Source organism: Oncorhynchus nerka, linkage group LG15, assembly GCF_034236695.1.
Source record: "Oncorhynchus nerka isolate Pitt River linkage group LG15, Oner_Uvic_2.0, whole genome shotgun sequence".
In the NCBI taxonomy this organism is placed as follows: Eukaryota; Metazoa; Chordata; class Actinopteri; order Salmoniformes; family Salmonidae; genus Oncorhynchus; species Oncorhynchus nerka.
The window spans coordinates 66767575-66783916 of record NC_088410.1 but is presented as its reverse complement, the minus strand read 5'-3'; the positions used below and the strand labels follow the sequence as shown (position 1 = coordinate 66783916).

General features: G+C 45.2%; 1 protein-coding gene across 1 annotated transcript; it reads right to left on the bottom strand.

Moving 5' to 3' along the window:
• Positions 1–1080: 1080 nt before the first annotated feature.
• Positions 1081–9408, bottom strand: LOC115143156 (ruvB-like 1). The gene is made up of 11 exons (XM_029683273.2): positions 9102–9408; positions 8839–8925; positions 8426–8558; positions 7362–7513; positions 7066–7155; positions 3169–3318; positions 2444–2507; positions 2048–2246; positions 1816–1918; positions 1622–1713; positions 1081–1514 (listed from the first exon to the last, which is right to left on the bottom strand). The coding sequence occupies exons 1-11, from the start codon at positions 9240–9242 to the stop codon at positions 1355–1357; spliced, it is 1371 nt and encodes a 456-aa protein (XP_029539133.1). The 5' UTR covers positions 9243–9408; the 3' UTR covers positions 1081–1354.
• Positions 9409–16342: the final 6934 nt, after the last annotated feature.

Here is a 16342-nt window from a genome sequence, read left to right as displayed (position 1 = left end):
AACACATGGTTTGCTAAATGGAAATGTATCTGTAGGCTTATCAAACATGAAACAGAAATATCTATGTAGGACTATCCAACGTTCCGTGTGTATGTGTCCTATTTCTATGTCGTTTTTGTTGCTGGAGAGCGCAACAGGGCCGGCGCCACACGCTTTAGAGTCAGAACGTAATTTAAGAGAAAATTATTGTTCTGATTAAGACGAAGGTACCAATGTAACAGTGGATGTGAAAAGTGCCTTTTATATTGTAGAACCCGTTTATTAGTTATAGTTGCCAATTGGGTAATTGTATGGTTCTGGGGACCCTGTGCTTATATTATGCAGGCCTACCTGTTTGACAGATTCGATTTGGTTTCTCAAGGGGAGGCTGTGCATTCTTGCCCTCTACCTGTGTCGGTTCAGATAGGTCAGGTTAACCCTTATACAGAGGCGATTTCTTTTGGGCTATTGCCCGTGTATATTTGGATCACCAAGACCTGTAAATAAATGTACACTGAGCATGTCAACCTGCCTTGCCTTCTGCTGATTTCACACCCTTAAAACCTGCTACAAGGTTTCCATTATATAGGCAAATCAACATGTGTTGACAAAATAAAAACTTGCTCTTAGAATGCTTGACTGGAGTCGACCTGTTCTACTTGGAAATCGACTTGGACCTTGTGACTTGCTGGGGACTCATGATAGTGAGTTGGTCCCACCACTTTTAATAATCATTTTTTTAATCAGCTTCTTGATATGACACCTGTCAGGTGGATGGATTATTTTGGTAAAGCAGAAATGCTCACTAACACGGAAGTAAACAAACCTGTAGAGTTTGAGAGAAATAGGCTTTTTGTGTGTTCTGAACATTTCTGGGATCTTTTATTTCAGCTCATGAAATCAAACACTTCACATGTTGTTTATATTTTTGTTCAGTGTATTTACCCAGTGTTCATTTGGAAGAGGATGTTCATCATTGTACTATGTAAGACGCATCTCTGTATTCCCAGTCCTTACGGTATCAGTATCACTAGCTAGTGCAGTATAGTTAATCTAGCAGTGTCTATTCTATGTACCTGAGAAGAAGTCTGCGAGCAACAATGACAAACAAATACATTTTTTATTAACAAGCAAAGAACCTTAAAATGTTTTTATCAGAACGGTACAAACCACTACAGTCTGAGGCACAGATGGGGCAGCTTGGGGGGGGTGTTGAACAAGAGACGGGATGTGATACAGGACAAAAGAAAGATGAGAGGGATGAACTTTACATGGAGAACTGGGAGATTTTTAAAAGAACTGCCAGGGCAAACATGATGCTTAGCGCTGTGGTAGAATCTGCAGCTGAGGGATGTAGAGAAGGGGTGTTAGTTCTTTATTTCATGTACTTGTGCTGCTGGTCCTGGAGGATCTTAGCGGAGGACTTGGCATCGTAGAAGAGTTCGTTGATCTCCTCCACCTGCTCCCTCTCTACTCCCTCCTTCCCCTGGACTCTGCCTAACAGACTGGCTGGGGTCAGCAGCTGCGCCGCATACCTGACAGAGGAGGGATAGGTGAGTCGACACACACACACACACACACACACACGAGACAAGTGGAGTGTGTGCACGCATGTGCAGAGTAACAGATTTGTGAGTGTTACCTGAGGGTGGTCTTAGTTCCAATCTCTCCCAGGTGACTGAGGGCCTCCTCGCTGATGTTGATCCCCTCAGTCTGAGCTCGGATTTTAATGATCTACAGAGACCACACACACTGTCAGCATCACACCAGTGACCACACATAAACATAGCGTCTCTTAAACACACACTTCATATATAGGAATGCCATCGCACACACCTGCTTCATCTCCTGTGGTGTGTAGAGCATGGTGCGGATGATCATGACCCTGTCCAGCAGGTCCAGAGGAATGCCATGAGGAGAGCTGATGTCCTCTGTCCCCCTGAGAAACCAACCACACAGAAGGGTCAGTGAACAGAGCAAAGTTGGCTTCCAAAACAAACAGATTATCACTGACTCATATTCAAACTGACTGAGTTGCAATCACATGCATGCACATTAGCACACCCACCTGATGAGGCAGTTGCCCCTGTTGGAGGCGAAAACTACGATGGGTGCGATGGTGCTCTCCAGGGCTCGGTGCAGGTAGGTGAAACACTCAATGTCCAGCATGTGCACCTCATCCACAAACAGCACCCCGGGGACCAGCTCAGCCACACCCTGGTCAATGTAACGGTTTACCACCTTGTTGATCTCAGCTCGCAGCTTGTCTAACGGACAGCAGGAAGAGCCAGGGGTCAGGCAAGGGAGCCAAGCAAAAGGTAAGGAGAGAGCAGAAAGAATGGGTTTCTTTTGAGTGATGTTTATTGTGGGGGAGGTTGGGGTTTTGAAAGTACAAGCTGCTATTTCAACAAGGATATGGGAAGTGGGTTTTAAAGAAGTTAAGACTCAGTTGTTCAGGTCTTACCTGTGATCTCAGTCTTCTTGGGCTTCATCAGTTGTCCCATCATAGACAGGATATCTTGACCTCCCTGAGAGGAGAGCAATCACACTTTATTCCTTAAGAGTAAGTTGGGGGGGGGTCATACCAACGATCATTTAGATTTCCATTAGGCACAGAAATAGACTCTGGGTGGTTAACAACCAAAGACCAAGTGTGTGTTTTTGTTGTTGCACATAATTGTTTTCAGAGCAACAGTTATTTTCCTGAAGTGTATATCTGCAGTGCAGTCTTATTCACTTTAACCAGGCTCTAGGGGAGACGGTGTGTGTACCTGTGGTCTAGGAGAGACTGTGTCTGTGTGTACCTGTGGTCTAGGAGAGACTGTGTCTACCTGTGGTCTAGGAGAGACTGTGTCTGTGTGTACCTGTGGTCTAGGAGAGACTGTGTCTGTGTGTACCTGTGGTCTAGGAGAGACTGTGTCTGTGTGTACCTGTGGTCTAGGAGAGACTGTCTGTGTACCTGTGGTCTAGGAGAGACTGTCTGTGTACCTGTGGTCTAGGAGAGACTGTCTGTGTACCTGTGGTCTAGGAGAGACTGTGTGTACCTGTGGTCTAGGAGAGACTGTCTGTACCTGTGGTCTAGGAGAGACTGTCTGTGTACCTGTGGTCTAGGAGAGACTGTCTGTGTACCTGTGGTCTAGGAGAGACTGTCTGTGTACCTGTGGTCTAGGAGAGACTGTCTGTGTGTACCTGTGGTCTAGCGTTGGCAATATCCAGGTCGTGTAGCGTGACGTCTTGGATTATCTCTTTCTTCTTGTGGACGTCCCCCTTGGGCAGCGGCACGTACTCCTCAGCCTCCAGGTCAAACTCTGTGGCAAATGTGTCACACCGACCTTGTCTCTGCACACACGCCACACACAGATGGAATGGTTAAACACAGAACACAAGCATACTCAGCAAAAATATAAACGCAAAATGTAAAGTCTTGGTCCCATGCTTCATGAGCTGAAATAAAAGATCCCAGAAATGTTTAATACGCACAAAAAGATGATTGCTCTCAAATTTTGTGCACAAATGTTTACATCCCTATTAGTGAGCATTTCTCCTTTGCAAAAATAATCTGTTTAATGCTGATTAAAAAGCATTATCATTACACAGGTGCACCTTGTGCTGGAGACAATAAATGGGAACTCATATTTTGTCACAACACAATGCCATAGATGTCAAGTTTTAAGGAAACGTGCAATTGGCATGCTGACTGCAGGAATGTCCACCAGAGCGTTTGCCAGATAATTGAATGTTAATAGCTCTACTATAGACCGCCTATGTCCTTTTAGAGAATTTGGCAGTACGCCCAACCGGTCTCAACCACAGACCACGTGTAACCACGCCAGCCCAGGAACTCCACATCTGGCTTCTTCACCTGCAGGATCATCGGAGACCAGCCACCCGGCAAGCTGATGAAACTGTGGGTTTTCACAACCAAAGAATTTCTGCAGAAACCATCTCAGGGAAGCTCATCTGTGTGCTTGTCGTCCTCACCATGGTCTTGACCTGGCTGCAGTTTGGCATCATGACCGACTTCAGTGGGCAAATACTCACCTTCCATGGCCACTAGCACACTGGAGAAGTGTGCTCTTCACGGGTGAATCCCAGTTTCAACTGTACCGGGCAGATGGCAGACAGCGTGTATGGCGTCGTGTGGGCGAGTGGTTTGCTTATGTCAACGTTGTGAACAGAGTGCCCCATGATGGGGGTGGGGTTATGGGAAAGCATAAGTTAGACAATTGCATTTTAACGATAGCAATTTGAATGCAGAGAGATAACGTGATGAGATCCTGAGGCCCATTGTCATGCTATTAAGCTGCTGCCATCACCTCATGTTTCAGCATGATAATGCATGGCCATGTTGCAAGGATCTGTACACAATTCCTGGAAACTGAAAATGTCCCAGTTCTTCAATGGCCTGCATACTCACCAGACATGTCACCCATTGATCATGTTTGAAATGCTCTGGATCGACGTGTACAACAGAGTGTTCCAGTTCCCATCAATATCTAGCAACTTTGCACAGCCATTGAAGAGGTGTGGGACAACATACCACAAGCCACAATCAACAGTCTGATCAAGTCTATGCAAAGGAGATGGGTCGCGCTGCCTGAGGCAAATAGTGGTCACACCTAGGGCTGTGGTGGTCAGGACATTTGTCAGCAGGTGATTGTCAAGAAAATAACTGCTAGTCTCAACAGTAATTGACCATTAAACACATTTAAATCTACTGGCTTCCACACACAGCCTACAAGCCACTGATGCAGACCTTTGGAACATCTACATTTTTAAAAAGTCTAATAAATCCATGTAATACATCCTACACCATCATAATAAATCCATTATTATTTTAGACATGTCTAAAGAAACAGGATATGAAGATAATGTAGTCTATTTCAGAACAGAATACTGAGTTGTCCCTATGTTAGGTCCTGATCTGGCTATGCCATATGACTGTGGGCTACACTAGTTCATTCAGCAGACAAGATTTGCTTCGAATTCCATGCCATTATTTTGTATTTTATTGCATGAAGAATACAATCGAACATAGCTTAATAAAATAGAAAGGATATTTTCTCCAAACAATTTCAAATGGAAGCGTGCACATGTGGCTATTCTGTGTTGAGCAGTTAAGAACTGGTCCTCCTACATGCTTAATTTAGAGTTATTTATTTAACTTTAGTTGTAATACAAACGTTGGGCTATATGTTTTGATGTTTAATACATTCTAAGGCTGCATGATGGGACTCTGATGATTTGAGAAAAGTCAAAAGCTGCACATACTTCAGTCTCTCATTCACAATTTGACAAGCACTTGATAATATTCTCACCAAGCCTCGAATTTCCCAGCGGCCCACCTTGTGTGGCCATAATGCCTCCTAAAAAATCCATGTAATTTGCTGACAAAGTGGCCGTTGTGCCCTTGGGCTGAATATAATAGGCTAATTATACGTCCCTTCTCCCGGCTGCCGTGCTCCAAAGCACCCTTCACTCACATGGCTCTCTCAGATGTAGCCAATGCCAGTCACATGATCGGATCCTTCTCACAGGCATTTCAGCTAAGTAGGCTACAAGTGAACGAAGACCCACACATCGGTGATGCAAGTGTGCGCGTCCCTCTTATCGAATTCCCAGGCACATATTGAAGATGTTAGAACTGTCCACATTTAGCCTACTTTTCGTCAACCATCAAGCGGAGTAGGCCTAACGAACAGCAAAAGCATTAGCCTATGTCAATCCCCCATAGTACAAACGTTGACCTATTCTATTGGTCAACTCGTCCTTCTCTGCAAGGAATAAATATTAGAAACATACCCTGGGACAGCAGGGGTGAGATGCGATAGACACCAAATTAATACCACCACTTGCATAAAACAATGTTTAAAAGCAATGAGGCTGATCGTTTAGGTTAAAATGTTGATAAACTATTAGGCCATTTTTTTCTCACATTATAATAACAACAATGCGCACACGGCAGTGGGCTATTAGCGCGAATGTTCCAAAATGCAAGAAATTAGCGGGAAAACACCGTTCTCGAAAGTGACGACAAATGCGATTTATGCATGCAATGCTTTATTTCAAAGGTACATTTTTTATGGTGAAAATGATCTTCCCCAAACGTGAAAATACATTTGCATTGATGGGAGAGTGATTAGAGGGACAATAACAGCAACAGAGCTTGAAAAAGCCTAATTACTATGACTAAACGGTCACGTGGAATTTGACTGCGTTCATGACTCGTGACCGCCAGTGTGACGGTAATAAGGGACCAGCCATAGTCACACCAGATACTCACTGGTTTTATGATCCACGCCCCCCTATTTTTATTTTTTATAAGGTTTCTGTATTCCCAGTCATGTGAAATCCATAGAATAGGGCCTAATGAATATATTTAAATTGACCGATTTCCTTATGACCTGAACTAAATCTTAGAAAATGTTGCTTTTCTATATTTGTTCAGTGTACTAACTCAATCCCATCAGAGGAGGTCTGGTGGCTGAAACTATGCCCATCACTTCATAGGGGAATAAGATGAAGGGAGGAGGCGGAAAGCAGGGGTATGACTGGACTCAATGCCACCTCGAGGAGGGCATGAAAGAGGCAGGGGGATGAAAGAGTAAGATTCAGGGAGGGTCCTGCAAGGGCTGTCAACAGCAACAAATGTAAGGACCACCCCTCCCCACCTGCAACCTCAGCCCACCTGCACCAATTAAAGAGGCCGTCAACACACGTGTCAACACAGGCCACGAGGCCCGTCCACCAGAACAGAGGGAGAGATGGAGAGATAGGGGGAATAAAACCCGGTGCCGACGAAGAGCTGGAAGAATTCCAGTGTACAGTAGAGATGAAACAGAGCCGGAGGACTGACGGAGATGAAACAAAGCCGGCTTGGAGGACTGGGGCATAAGGGCACAGTGTTTAGTGTAGTTTGTAAGAATATTCTTAGTTTGTGTACTTGCTTGTTAGTTTTTGTAGTATGTCAATTACTTTGACTTTGAATTGTTTGAGCCACTGTAAATGTGTAATTTGTGTATGGGAGCCTTTTCAAGGTGAGTGTTTGTATAGAAGTGTATTAAATAGGTGGAAGTGTATTGATACCTTGACGGCTCCACTGTTTGATTCAATATAGATGACGTCTCCCGCCTCCACACGCTCCTTCTGCAGGCTCTCATAAATACTGGGATCCAGCTACACACAAACACAGACAGTTAGGTAGAAATGAGTGTTTTTACAGAGCTCTTCGTGCCCATTCATGAGTAGAATGAAGTTGTCGCTAGACACTGAACTAGGGCCAGTTGTGTCCCCCACCCTCCCTAACTGTTATAGCTGATCCTAGATCTGTGTCTAAGGCCAACTTCTACATGGACTGGTCTAGCCTCCGACAGGTGCCTGACCTTGAGCTGCTTGGTGCCCTTGCCTGTCTTCAGTCCGATGATGACATGGCTGATGGTCTTCCCGTAACCACCCATGGGGTTCTCCGTCTCACAGGGGGTCAGCTCTGTGACCTCCCCCTCATACACCTCCTTGGTTTCCTTGATACGCAGCCCTGGAAGATGAAGAACAGGGTCACACATACCCTGTTCTTGAACCAATAATACCATCCTTTATTCTACCTGGCAGATCATTTATTGGAGAATGTGAGAGGAGAGTGAGTGTGTGTACAGTGCATGGTCCTCTTTCTGTGTAATGTGATCACACTGTAGCCCTTGTTCCTTCTGCATACAGCCTCTCGGTGTGTGAGTGGTGCACAGGTGACTGGGCTATTGTTGTGGGGGGGTGAGCGCCACGCTTCTGAGGGAGAAGCCGTTTTTCAGAGTGCACTCATCAGGGGGGTGTCGACATGCTCAGAATGTACCCAGCCCTTTCCCTCCATTGTAACACTCATGTTCTGTGCTAGGGGAGGGGTGAGGGTGTTGACCACCACCTCTCAACCCAAGCTCAATTCCCTTCTCTGTGACAGTGAATAATAATAATTTGGTGTGGTGCTTATATTTGTCCTGCTACACACAAGTATGTAATGGAAAATTAGTTTTTTTGCATATTCCAACTCTCCCCGAGACACCTGCAGGGAGTGGGCCATGGCCACCAAGTTAAGTGCTTTGCTCAAGGGCACAGTAATACATTTTTCACCTTGTCGGCTCCGGTATTCGAACCAGTCACCTCTTGGTTACTGGCCCAACGCTCTAACCTCGAGGCTACCTGCCATAATGTTAACACTCGAACAAACCCCTTCCCCCAATGCCCCTTTCAAGCGTTTTCCCCAGTGTCAACAGCCACACTGATCCCCTACCCTAGTCAGCCTAGTAGGAGGGGCGTGGAAGAGAACCCCTGACTATTCTGATGGTGGTGTAGCTGGTGAATGAAGGGTGCAGCGTTATCTGGACTCCAATTGACCCAGGTATGTGTGCGTGTATGTAATTCATTCCCAGTGGCCCTGTGTTTGTGTGTGGCCCCTCACCTATTGCCCTCCTGAAGTTCTCCATCAGCACCTCTGTTTTCTTGATCTCTGAAGAGTAGACCTCACTACCCACCATGGGGCAGAATGGCACCTTGTTGCCCAGTTCCTGTGCCATAGCCAAAGCCAGGGCAGTCTGCAAGGGGGAGAAGTAGGGTTGGTTAAAGTCTCAAGTCTCGTAGTATTTCTATTAATGTGGAGGTCAAAGGTATAATCATCAGTCCAAACGTATGTTTTGCAACAAAAAAACACGTTTCTATTGGACACATTCAGGTAGGTCCCTCCCCATTTTGTTTACTTCCATTTGGTTCTAGTTGGTTCCTAGTGAATACACCCCTGGAGACACAGTAAGCATATTAGACATTTCACAATTACTTTCAGGTGTCATTGAAGTACTGCAGTAACATTTGATCTACCTTTCCTGTACCGGGAGGTCCAGCCAGTAAAACTGCCCTTCCTGACATCTTCTTTGAGCGGATCAGTTCCACAATAATACCACAAGCCTGTTGACAGAAAAAAAACGTCATTAACATAAAATATTGAAAGACATAAAATAAACAACATTCCAAATGACAATGGCCTGCAAAGCCACGTGATATCAAATACCGTGGCTAAATAACTAAAAGTAGCCAACTTCAAGACTTACGTTCACGTAACTAGCTAGCTAGGCTAACTTTACCTCTCTTGCAGCCTCCTGCCCCACAAGACCTGACGCATTTTGCTTTGCATTCCCGGCCTCGTCTAGCCCGAGTCCTTTCACATGGCTGTGAGAGGCGACGCGCTGCGTTTTCGTGGTGCTTTTCACTTCTTCGATCTTCATGGCTGTGTTATGTTTATTAAAGTCTTATAAGTAACCAATAACATCTAACAATAATGCCCCCTTGCTCGTTATTTCTTCAATGTTTGAATCTGTTACAATCGGCGCGTTAACTCCAAACACACATAGAACCGGTCTGTTTCCATGTGGGTTACCAAGGAAGTACCACCGTAAAGTTATCTGTTCTGGGAGTACACTATTGGACAATTATGCTCTTCTGTTATAAAGCGATTGGATAGAAACACTGTCACTCTCACTCATAAGAAAACACCACGCCTCTCTTTGGCTTTTATTTCCGCTTGTGTTTAAGTCACTTTGACGTTACGGAAAATGGTACAGACTTTGAGATTGGTTCCATCCCATGTGCATTCCATCGCCTATAATCTCTTATCGAAGTTATAGACGGATATTTCTTCACATCTCACATTTATTTTGTAGCTATGCTTGCGAGAGGGACTAAAACGTTACTCCAACCGGCATATTTTCCAGATGACTGTTTTTATTGATACACAGTTGACAGGAAAGTTTTGTGTAATTCGACAGCTAACGTTAGTGTTTAGCTAAAGTAAACTATATTTAATAAAAAATATGAATGAATTGTAAGATTAAGAGTTTAATGAATGACTTAGATTAACGTAAAATTAGTCAATTGTGTTACGTGTAATTACGGAAAGTAAACTAGAGTTCAAGGTCCAGCCACGCTACGTGCTGAGACTGGTTGCGACAGGAACATAGTTAGCCAAAACTACCAGTCATAGCAGACTCGAGCAACAACCACCCGAAGACCCTCAATTTTAACGTGGGGGAACTTGGGCATGTCGGCAGCGGGAAGACGCTGCAGCACCGCGTCCGCAGCTGCCCCCCTGCTGCTTTAACAGCCTCCACGTATCTGGGAAGGCTTTCCACTAGTTGTTGGAACATTGCTGCGGGGACTTGCTTCCATTCAGCCACAAAGAGCATTCGTGAGGTCTGGCACTGATGTTGGGCGATTAGGCCTGGCTCACAGTTGGCGTTCCAATTCATCCCAAAGGTGTCAGATGTGGTTGAGGTCAGGGCTCTGTTTTGGCCAGTCAAGTTCTTCCACACCGATTTTGACAAACAATTTCTGCACAGGGATATTGTCAGGCTGAAACAGGAAAGGGCCTTCCCCAAACATTTGCCACAAAGTTGGAAGCACAGACTTGTCTAGAATGTCAGTGTTAAGATTTCCCTTCACTGGAACTAAGGGGCCTAGCCCCGAACCATTAAATAAAGTGACACAATGACTTCTGACGTTGAAAGTCACTGAGCTTTTCAGTAAGGCCATACTGCTAAAAATGTTTGTCTATGGAGATTGCATGGTGGTGTGCTCGATTTTATACACCTGTCAGCAATGGGTGTGGCTGAAATAGCCGAATCCACTATTTTGAAGGGGAGTCCACATACTTTTATTTATATATAAACATGAAGAATAAATACACAATTAGTAACGATAACTTGGCTATATACACGGGGTACCGGTACCGAGTCAATATGCAGGGGTACGAGGTAATTGAGGTGGATACAGTGCATTCGGAAAGTATTCAGACCCCTTGACTTATTCCACATTTTTGTTACGTTACAACTTTGTTCTAAAATTGATTAAATAGTTTTTTTCTTCATCAATCTACAAACAATACCCCATAATGACAAAGTGAAAACGTTTTTATCTTTTGCAAATTTTTAAAATAGAAATACCTTATTTACTTAAATATTCAGACCCTTTGCTATGAGACTCAAAATTGAGCTCAGGTGAATCCTGTTTCCATTGATCATCCTTGATCATTCTGTGGTAAATTCAATTGATTAGACATGATTTGGAAAGGCACACACCTGTCTATATAAGGTCCCACAGTTGACAGTGCATGTCAGAGCAAAAACCAAGCCATGGGTTCGAAGGAATTGTCCGTAGAGCTCCGGAACAGTATTGTGTCGAGGCACAGATCTAGGGAAGGGTACAAATAATGTTCTGCAGCATTGAAGGTCCCCAAGAACACAGTGGCCTCCATCATTCTAAAATGGAAGAAGTTTGGAACCACCAAGACTCTTCCTAGAGCTGGCCGCCCAGCCAAACTGAGCAATCGGGGGGAAAAGGTCCTTGGTCAGGGAGGTGACCAAGAACCCGATCATCACTCTGACAGAGCTCCAGAGTTTCTCTGTGGGGATGGGAGAACCTTCCAGAAGGTCAACCATCTCTGCAGCACTTCAGGCCTTTATGGTAGATTGGCCAGACGGAAGCCACTCCTCAGTAAAAGGCACATGATAGCCCGCTTGGAGTTTAAAAAAGGTACATAAAGGACTCTCAGACCATGTGAAACAAGATTCTCTGGTCTGATGAAACCAAGATTGAACTCTTTGGCCTGAATGCCAAGCGTCACGTCTGGAGGAAACATTGTACCATCCCTATGGTGAAGCTTGGTGGTGGCAGCATCATGCTGTGGGGATGTTTTTCAGCTGCAGGGACTGGGAGACTAGTCAGGATCGAGGGAAGATGAACGGAGCAAAGGACAGAGAAATCCTTGTTGAAAACCTATCCCAGAGCGCTCAGGACCACAGACTGGGGTGAAGGTTCACCTTCCAACAGGACAACGACCCTAAGCACACAGCCAAGACAATGTAGGAGTGGCTTTGGGACAAGTCTCTGAATGTCCTTGAGTGGCCCAGCCAGAGCCTGGACTTGAACCCAATCAATCATCTCTGGAGATGAAAATAGCTGTGCAGCGACGCTCCCTTTCCAACCTGGCAGAGCTTGAGAGAATCTACAGAGAAGAATGGGAGAAACTTGCCAAATACAGGTGTGTCCAGATTGTAGCGTCATACCCAAGAAGACTCGAGGCGGTAATCGCTGCCAAAGGTGCTTCAACAAAGTACTGAGTAAAGGGTCTGAACATTTCTAAAAAACGGTTTTTGCTTTGTCATCATGGGGTATTGTGTATAGTTTGATGAGGGGGACAAAAACAATTTAAGTCATTTTAGAAAAATGCTTTAACATAACAAAATGTGAAAAAAAAAGTCAAGAGGTCTGAATACTTTCTGAATGCACCGTATGTACAGTGTAGGGGTAAAATGACTAGGCAATAGGATAAGTAATAAACAGTAGCAGATGCGTGTGTGATGAGTCAAAATAATTAGTGCAAAGAGGGTCAATGCAGGTAGCTATTTGGTTGTCTTATGGCTTGGGGGTAGAAGCTGTTCAGGGTCGTGTTGGTGCATCAGTACTGCTTGCCGTGCTGTAGCAAAGAGAACAGTCTGTGACTTGGGTGGCTGGAGTCTTTGAAAAGTTGTAGAACCTTCCTCTGACACCGCCTTGTATAGAGTGCCTGGATGGCAGGGAGATCAGTCCTAGTGATGTACTGGCCGTACGAACTACCCTCTGTAGCGCCTTGTATAGAGTGCCTGGATGGCAGGGAGATCAGCCCTAGTGATGTACTGGGCCGTACGAACTACCCTCTGTAGCGCCTTGTATAGAGTGCCTGGATGGCAGGGAGATCAGCCCTAGTGATGTACTGGGCCGTACGAACTACCCTCTGTAGCGCCTTGTATAGAGTGCCTGGATGGCAGGGAGATCAGCCCTAGTGATGTACTGGGCCGTACGAACTACCCTCTGTAGCGCCTTGTATAGAGTGCCTGGATGGCAGGGAGATCAGCCCGAGTGGTGTACTGGGCTGTACGAACTACCATCTGTAGCGCCTTGTATAGAGTGCCTGGATGGCAGTGAGATCAGTCCTAGTGATGTACTGGGCTGTACGAACTACCCTCTGTAGCGCCTTGTATAGAGTGCCTGGATGGCAGGGAGATCAGCCCTAGTGATGTACTGGGCCGTACAAACTACCCTCTGTAGCGCCTTGTATAGAGTGCCTGGATGGCAGGGAGATCAGCCCTAGTGATGTACTGGGCCGTACGAACTACCCTCTGTAGCGCCTTGTATAGAGTGCCTGGATGGCAGGGAGATCAGCCCTAGTGATGTACTGGGCCGTACGAACTACCCTCTGTAGCGCCTTGTATAGAGTGCCTGGATGGCAGGGAGCTCAGTCCTAGTCATGTACTGGTCTGTACGAACTACCCTCTGTAGCGCCTTGTATAGAGTGCCTGGATGGCAGGGAGATCAGCCCTAGTGATGTACTGGGCCGTACAAACTACCCTCTGTAGCGCCTTGCGGTCGGATGCCAAGCTGTTGCCCGTCAGGAAGTCCAGCATCCCGTTGCAGAGGGAGGTGTTCAGTCCCAGGGTCCTGAGCTTAGTGATGAACTTGGAGGGCACTATGTTGTTGAATAGCTGGGTTTCTTTTTGTAATCTGTCATAGTTTGCAAGCCCTGACACATCAGATGAGTGACAGAGCTGGCGTAGTAGGATTCGATCTTAGTCCTGTATTGACACTTTGCCTTTTTTAATGGCTCGTCGGAGGTCATAGCGGTATTTCTTATAGGCGTCCATGTTAGTTTCTTACTCGTTGAAAGCGGAAGCTTTCAGTCAGTGCGGATGTTCACTGTAATCCATGTATTTTGGTTGGGAAATGAAACGGGCCAGTCAGCTGACTGACAGCTGGTACTCTAGCCCTGAAGTTTGATAGTCAGGTACAGGAATGGCAAGTGACTTTATAAGATAAGGACAACATGTTCATGGATAATTGATTGAGGGTGGTAACTTCCGATACTGTAGAGTTTACTGTATTGTCTGTGAACTCAGGAAATGCTGTCAGAGTTCAGCTCTAGATCCAGCCAGCAGAGGGCGAATGAGGACTGCAGAATAAAGACTACACAAACACCCTTACAAATACAGTACCAGTCAAAAGTTTGGACACCCCATCTCATTCAAGTGTTTTTCTTGATTTTTACTATTTTATACATTGTAGAATAATAGTGAAGACATCAAAACTATGACATAACACATGGAATCATGTAATAACCAAAAACGATTTAAACAAATAAAAATATATTTTAGAGACTTCAAAGTAGTCACCCTTTGCCTTTTGATGACAGCTTTGCACACTCTTGGCATTCTCTCAACCAGTTTCATGTGGTATTCACCTGGAATGCATTTCAATTAACAGGTGTGCCTTGAAAAAAGTTAATTTGTAGACTTTCTTTCCTTAATAAGTTTGAGCCAGTTGTGTTGTGTTGTTACAAGGTAGGGCTGGTATACAGAAGATGGCCCTATTTGATAAAAGTTAAGTCCTCATTAATTTAAGGCATGAAGGTCAGTCAACTCGGACAATTGTAATCGCAAAAACCATCAAGTGCTATGATGAAACTGGCTCTCATACCATCACTCATTCATATATTTTTTATGTACATATTCTTATTCATTCCTTTACACTTGTGTGTATAAGTTAGTTGTTAGGTTAGGTTAGATTACTCGTTGGATATTACTGCATTGTCGGAACTAGAAGCACAAACATTTCGCTACACTCGCATTAACATGCTAACCATATGTATGTGACAAATACAATTTGATTTGATGAGGACCGCCACAGGAAAGGAAGACCCAGAGTTACCTCTGCTGCAGAGGATAAGTTCATTAGAGTTAACTGCACCTCAGATTGCAGCCCAAATAAATGCTTCACAGAGTTCAAGTAACAGACACATCTCAACATCAACTGTTCAGAGGAGACAGGAAATCAGGCCTTCATGGTCGAACTGCTGCATAGAAACCACTTCTAAAGGACACCAATAATAAGAAGAGACTTGCATGGGCCAAGAAACATGAGCAATAGACATTAGACCGGTGGAAATCTGTTCTTTGCTCTGTAGAGTTCAAATTTGAGATTTTTGTTTCCAACCGCCATGTCTTTGAGAGACGCAGAGTAGGTGAACGGATGATCTCTGAATGTGTGGGGCCCACCGTGAAGCATGGTGGAGGAGGTGTGGTTGTGCTTTGCTGGTGACACTGTGATTTATTTAGAATCCAAGGCTACCACAGCATTCTGCAGCGTTACGCCATCCCATGTGGTTTGCGCTTAGTGGGACTATCATTTGTTTTCAACAGGACAATGACCCAACACACCTCCAGGCTGTTTAAGGGCTATTTGACCAAGGATAGTGATGAAGTGCTGCATCAGATAACCTGACCTCCACAATCACCCGACCTCAACCAAATTGAGATGGTTTGGGATGAGTTGGACCCCAGAGTGAAGGAAAAGCAGCCAACAAGTGCTGAGCATATGTGGGAACTCCTTCAAGACTGTTGGAAAAGCATTCCTCATGAAGCTGGTTGATAGAATGCCAAGAGTGTGCAAAGCTGTCGTCAAGGCAAAGGGTGGCTACTTTAAAGAATCTAAAATCTATTTAGATTATTTCTCGAATCAACCATGCATAGCAGCCATTACATGGTTAACGCAGACTGACTGACTGGCCCCTCCACTATCCTGTGGCTTTGCAAGGAGAGAGAGAGGAGGAATGGGTAGAACTCTCCAGGAGGACGAGAGAGATTTCCTTATCCTTACGGCTCAGTTGAACTCTGCTCACTCATTTCCCCTCTCTTCTTTCTTGCTACTATCCCCCCTCTCCCCCCCACCCAATGAGTGTTTGTAGGGTTGATCCACCTTGTTTTATTATTTCTATTAATATCAGGAGTTGACTATGTATCCTGTAAGAGGAGACTGCTTTGACAGGCCTGAGAGGTGAGGGTGAGCAAACTGGGCATTGGTGGGAGAAGAGAACAGAGGGAGTCGGAGTAGAAGGAAAGCAGGATAAGGCGAATACACACACACATACACACACACAGGAGTGCAGCCTGAGTCAGTGTATATGGCTGGTAGTTTGCTATATAAAGCCAGTGTGTCCCTGTGGATGGCACATGCTGTGGATTAGGGCGGAAGGAAGGTGTGGGGAACGGGGTATGTAATAAGCTTCCCCTCCTATCCCCAATGGGGAGAGCACAGGAAAGAAAGGGAGCCAAAGAGAGGCAGAGCAAAGAGGGGAGCACAGGAAAGAAAGACTGCCAAAGTGAGGGGAAGAAAAGAGGGAGGAAAGACAACCAAGCGAGCTGGGGCTCTAATTTCAGCCCTCTAGCCCTTCTCCCTTCTTTACATCCCTTTGTACCCTCCCTCCCTCTTTCCCTCTCTTCTTGTTCTGTTGTTATTCTTG

Bases quoted from the DNA above. Each gene is read 5' to 3' on its own strand.
- LOC115143156 (XM_029683273.2), bottom strand. From the start codon at position 9,242: ATGAAGATCGAAGAAGTGAAAAGCACCACGAAAACGCAGCGCGTCGCC. The intron at 8,559-8,838 runs GTAGATCAAATG...TCCCCCTTGCAG, and splicing joins GACCTCCCGGTACAGGAAAG to ACTGCCCTGGCTTTGGCTAT. The intron at 2,247-2,443 runs GTAAGACCTGAA...GCTGTCCGTTAG, and splicing joins CAAGAAGACTGAGATCACAG to ACAAGCTGCGAGCTGAGATC.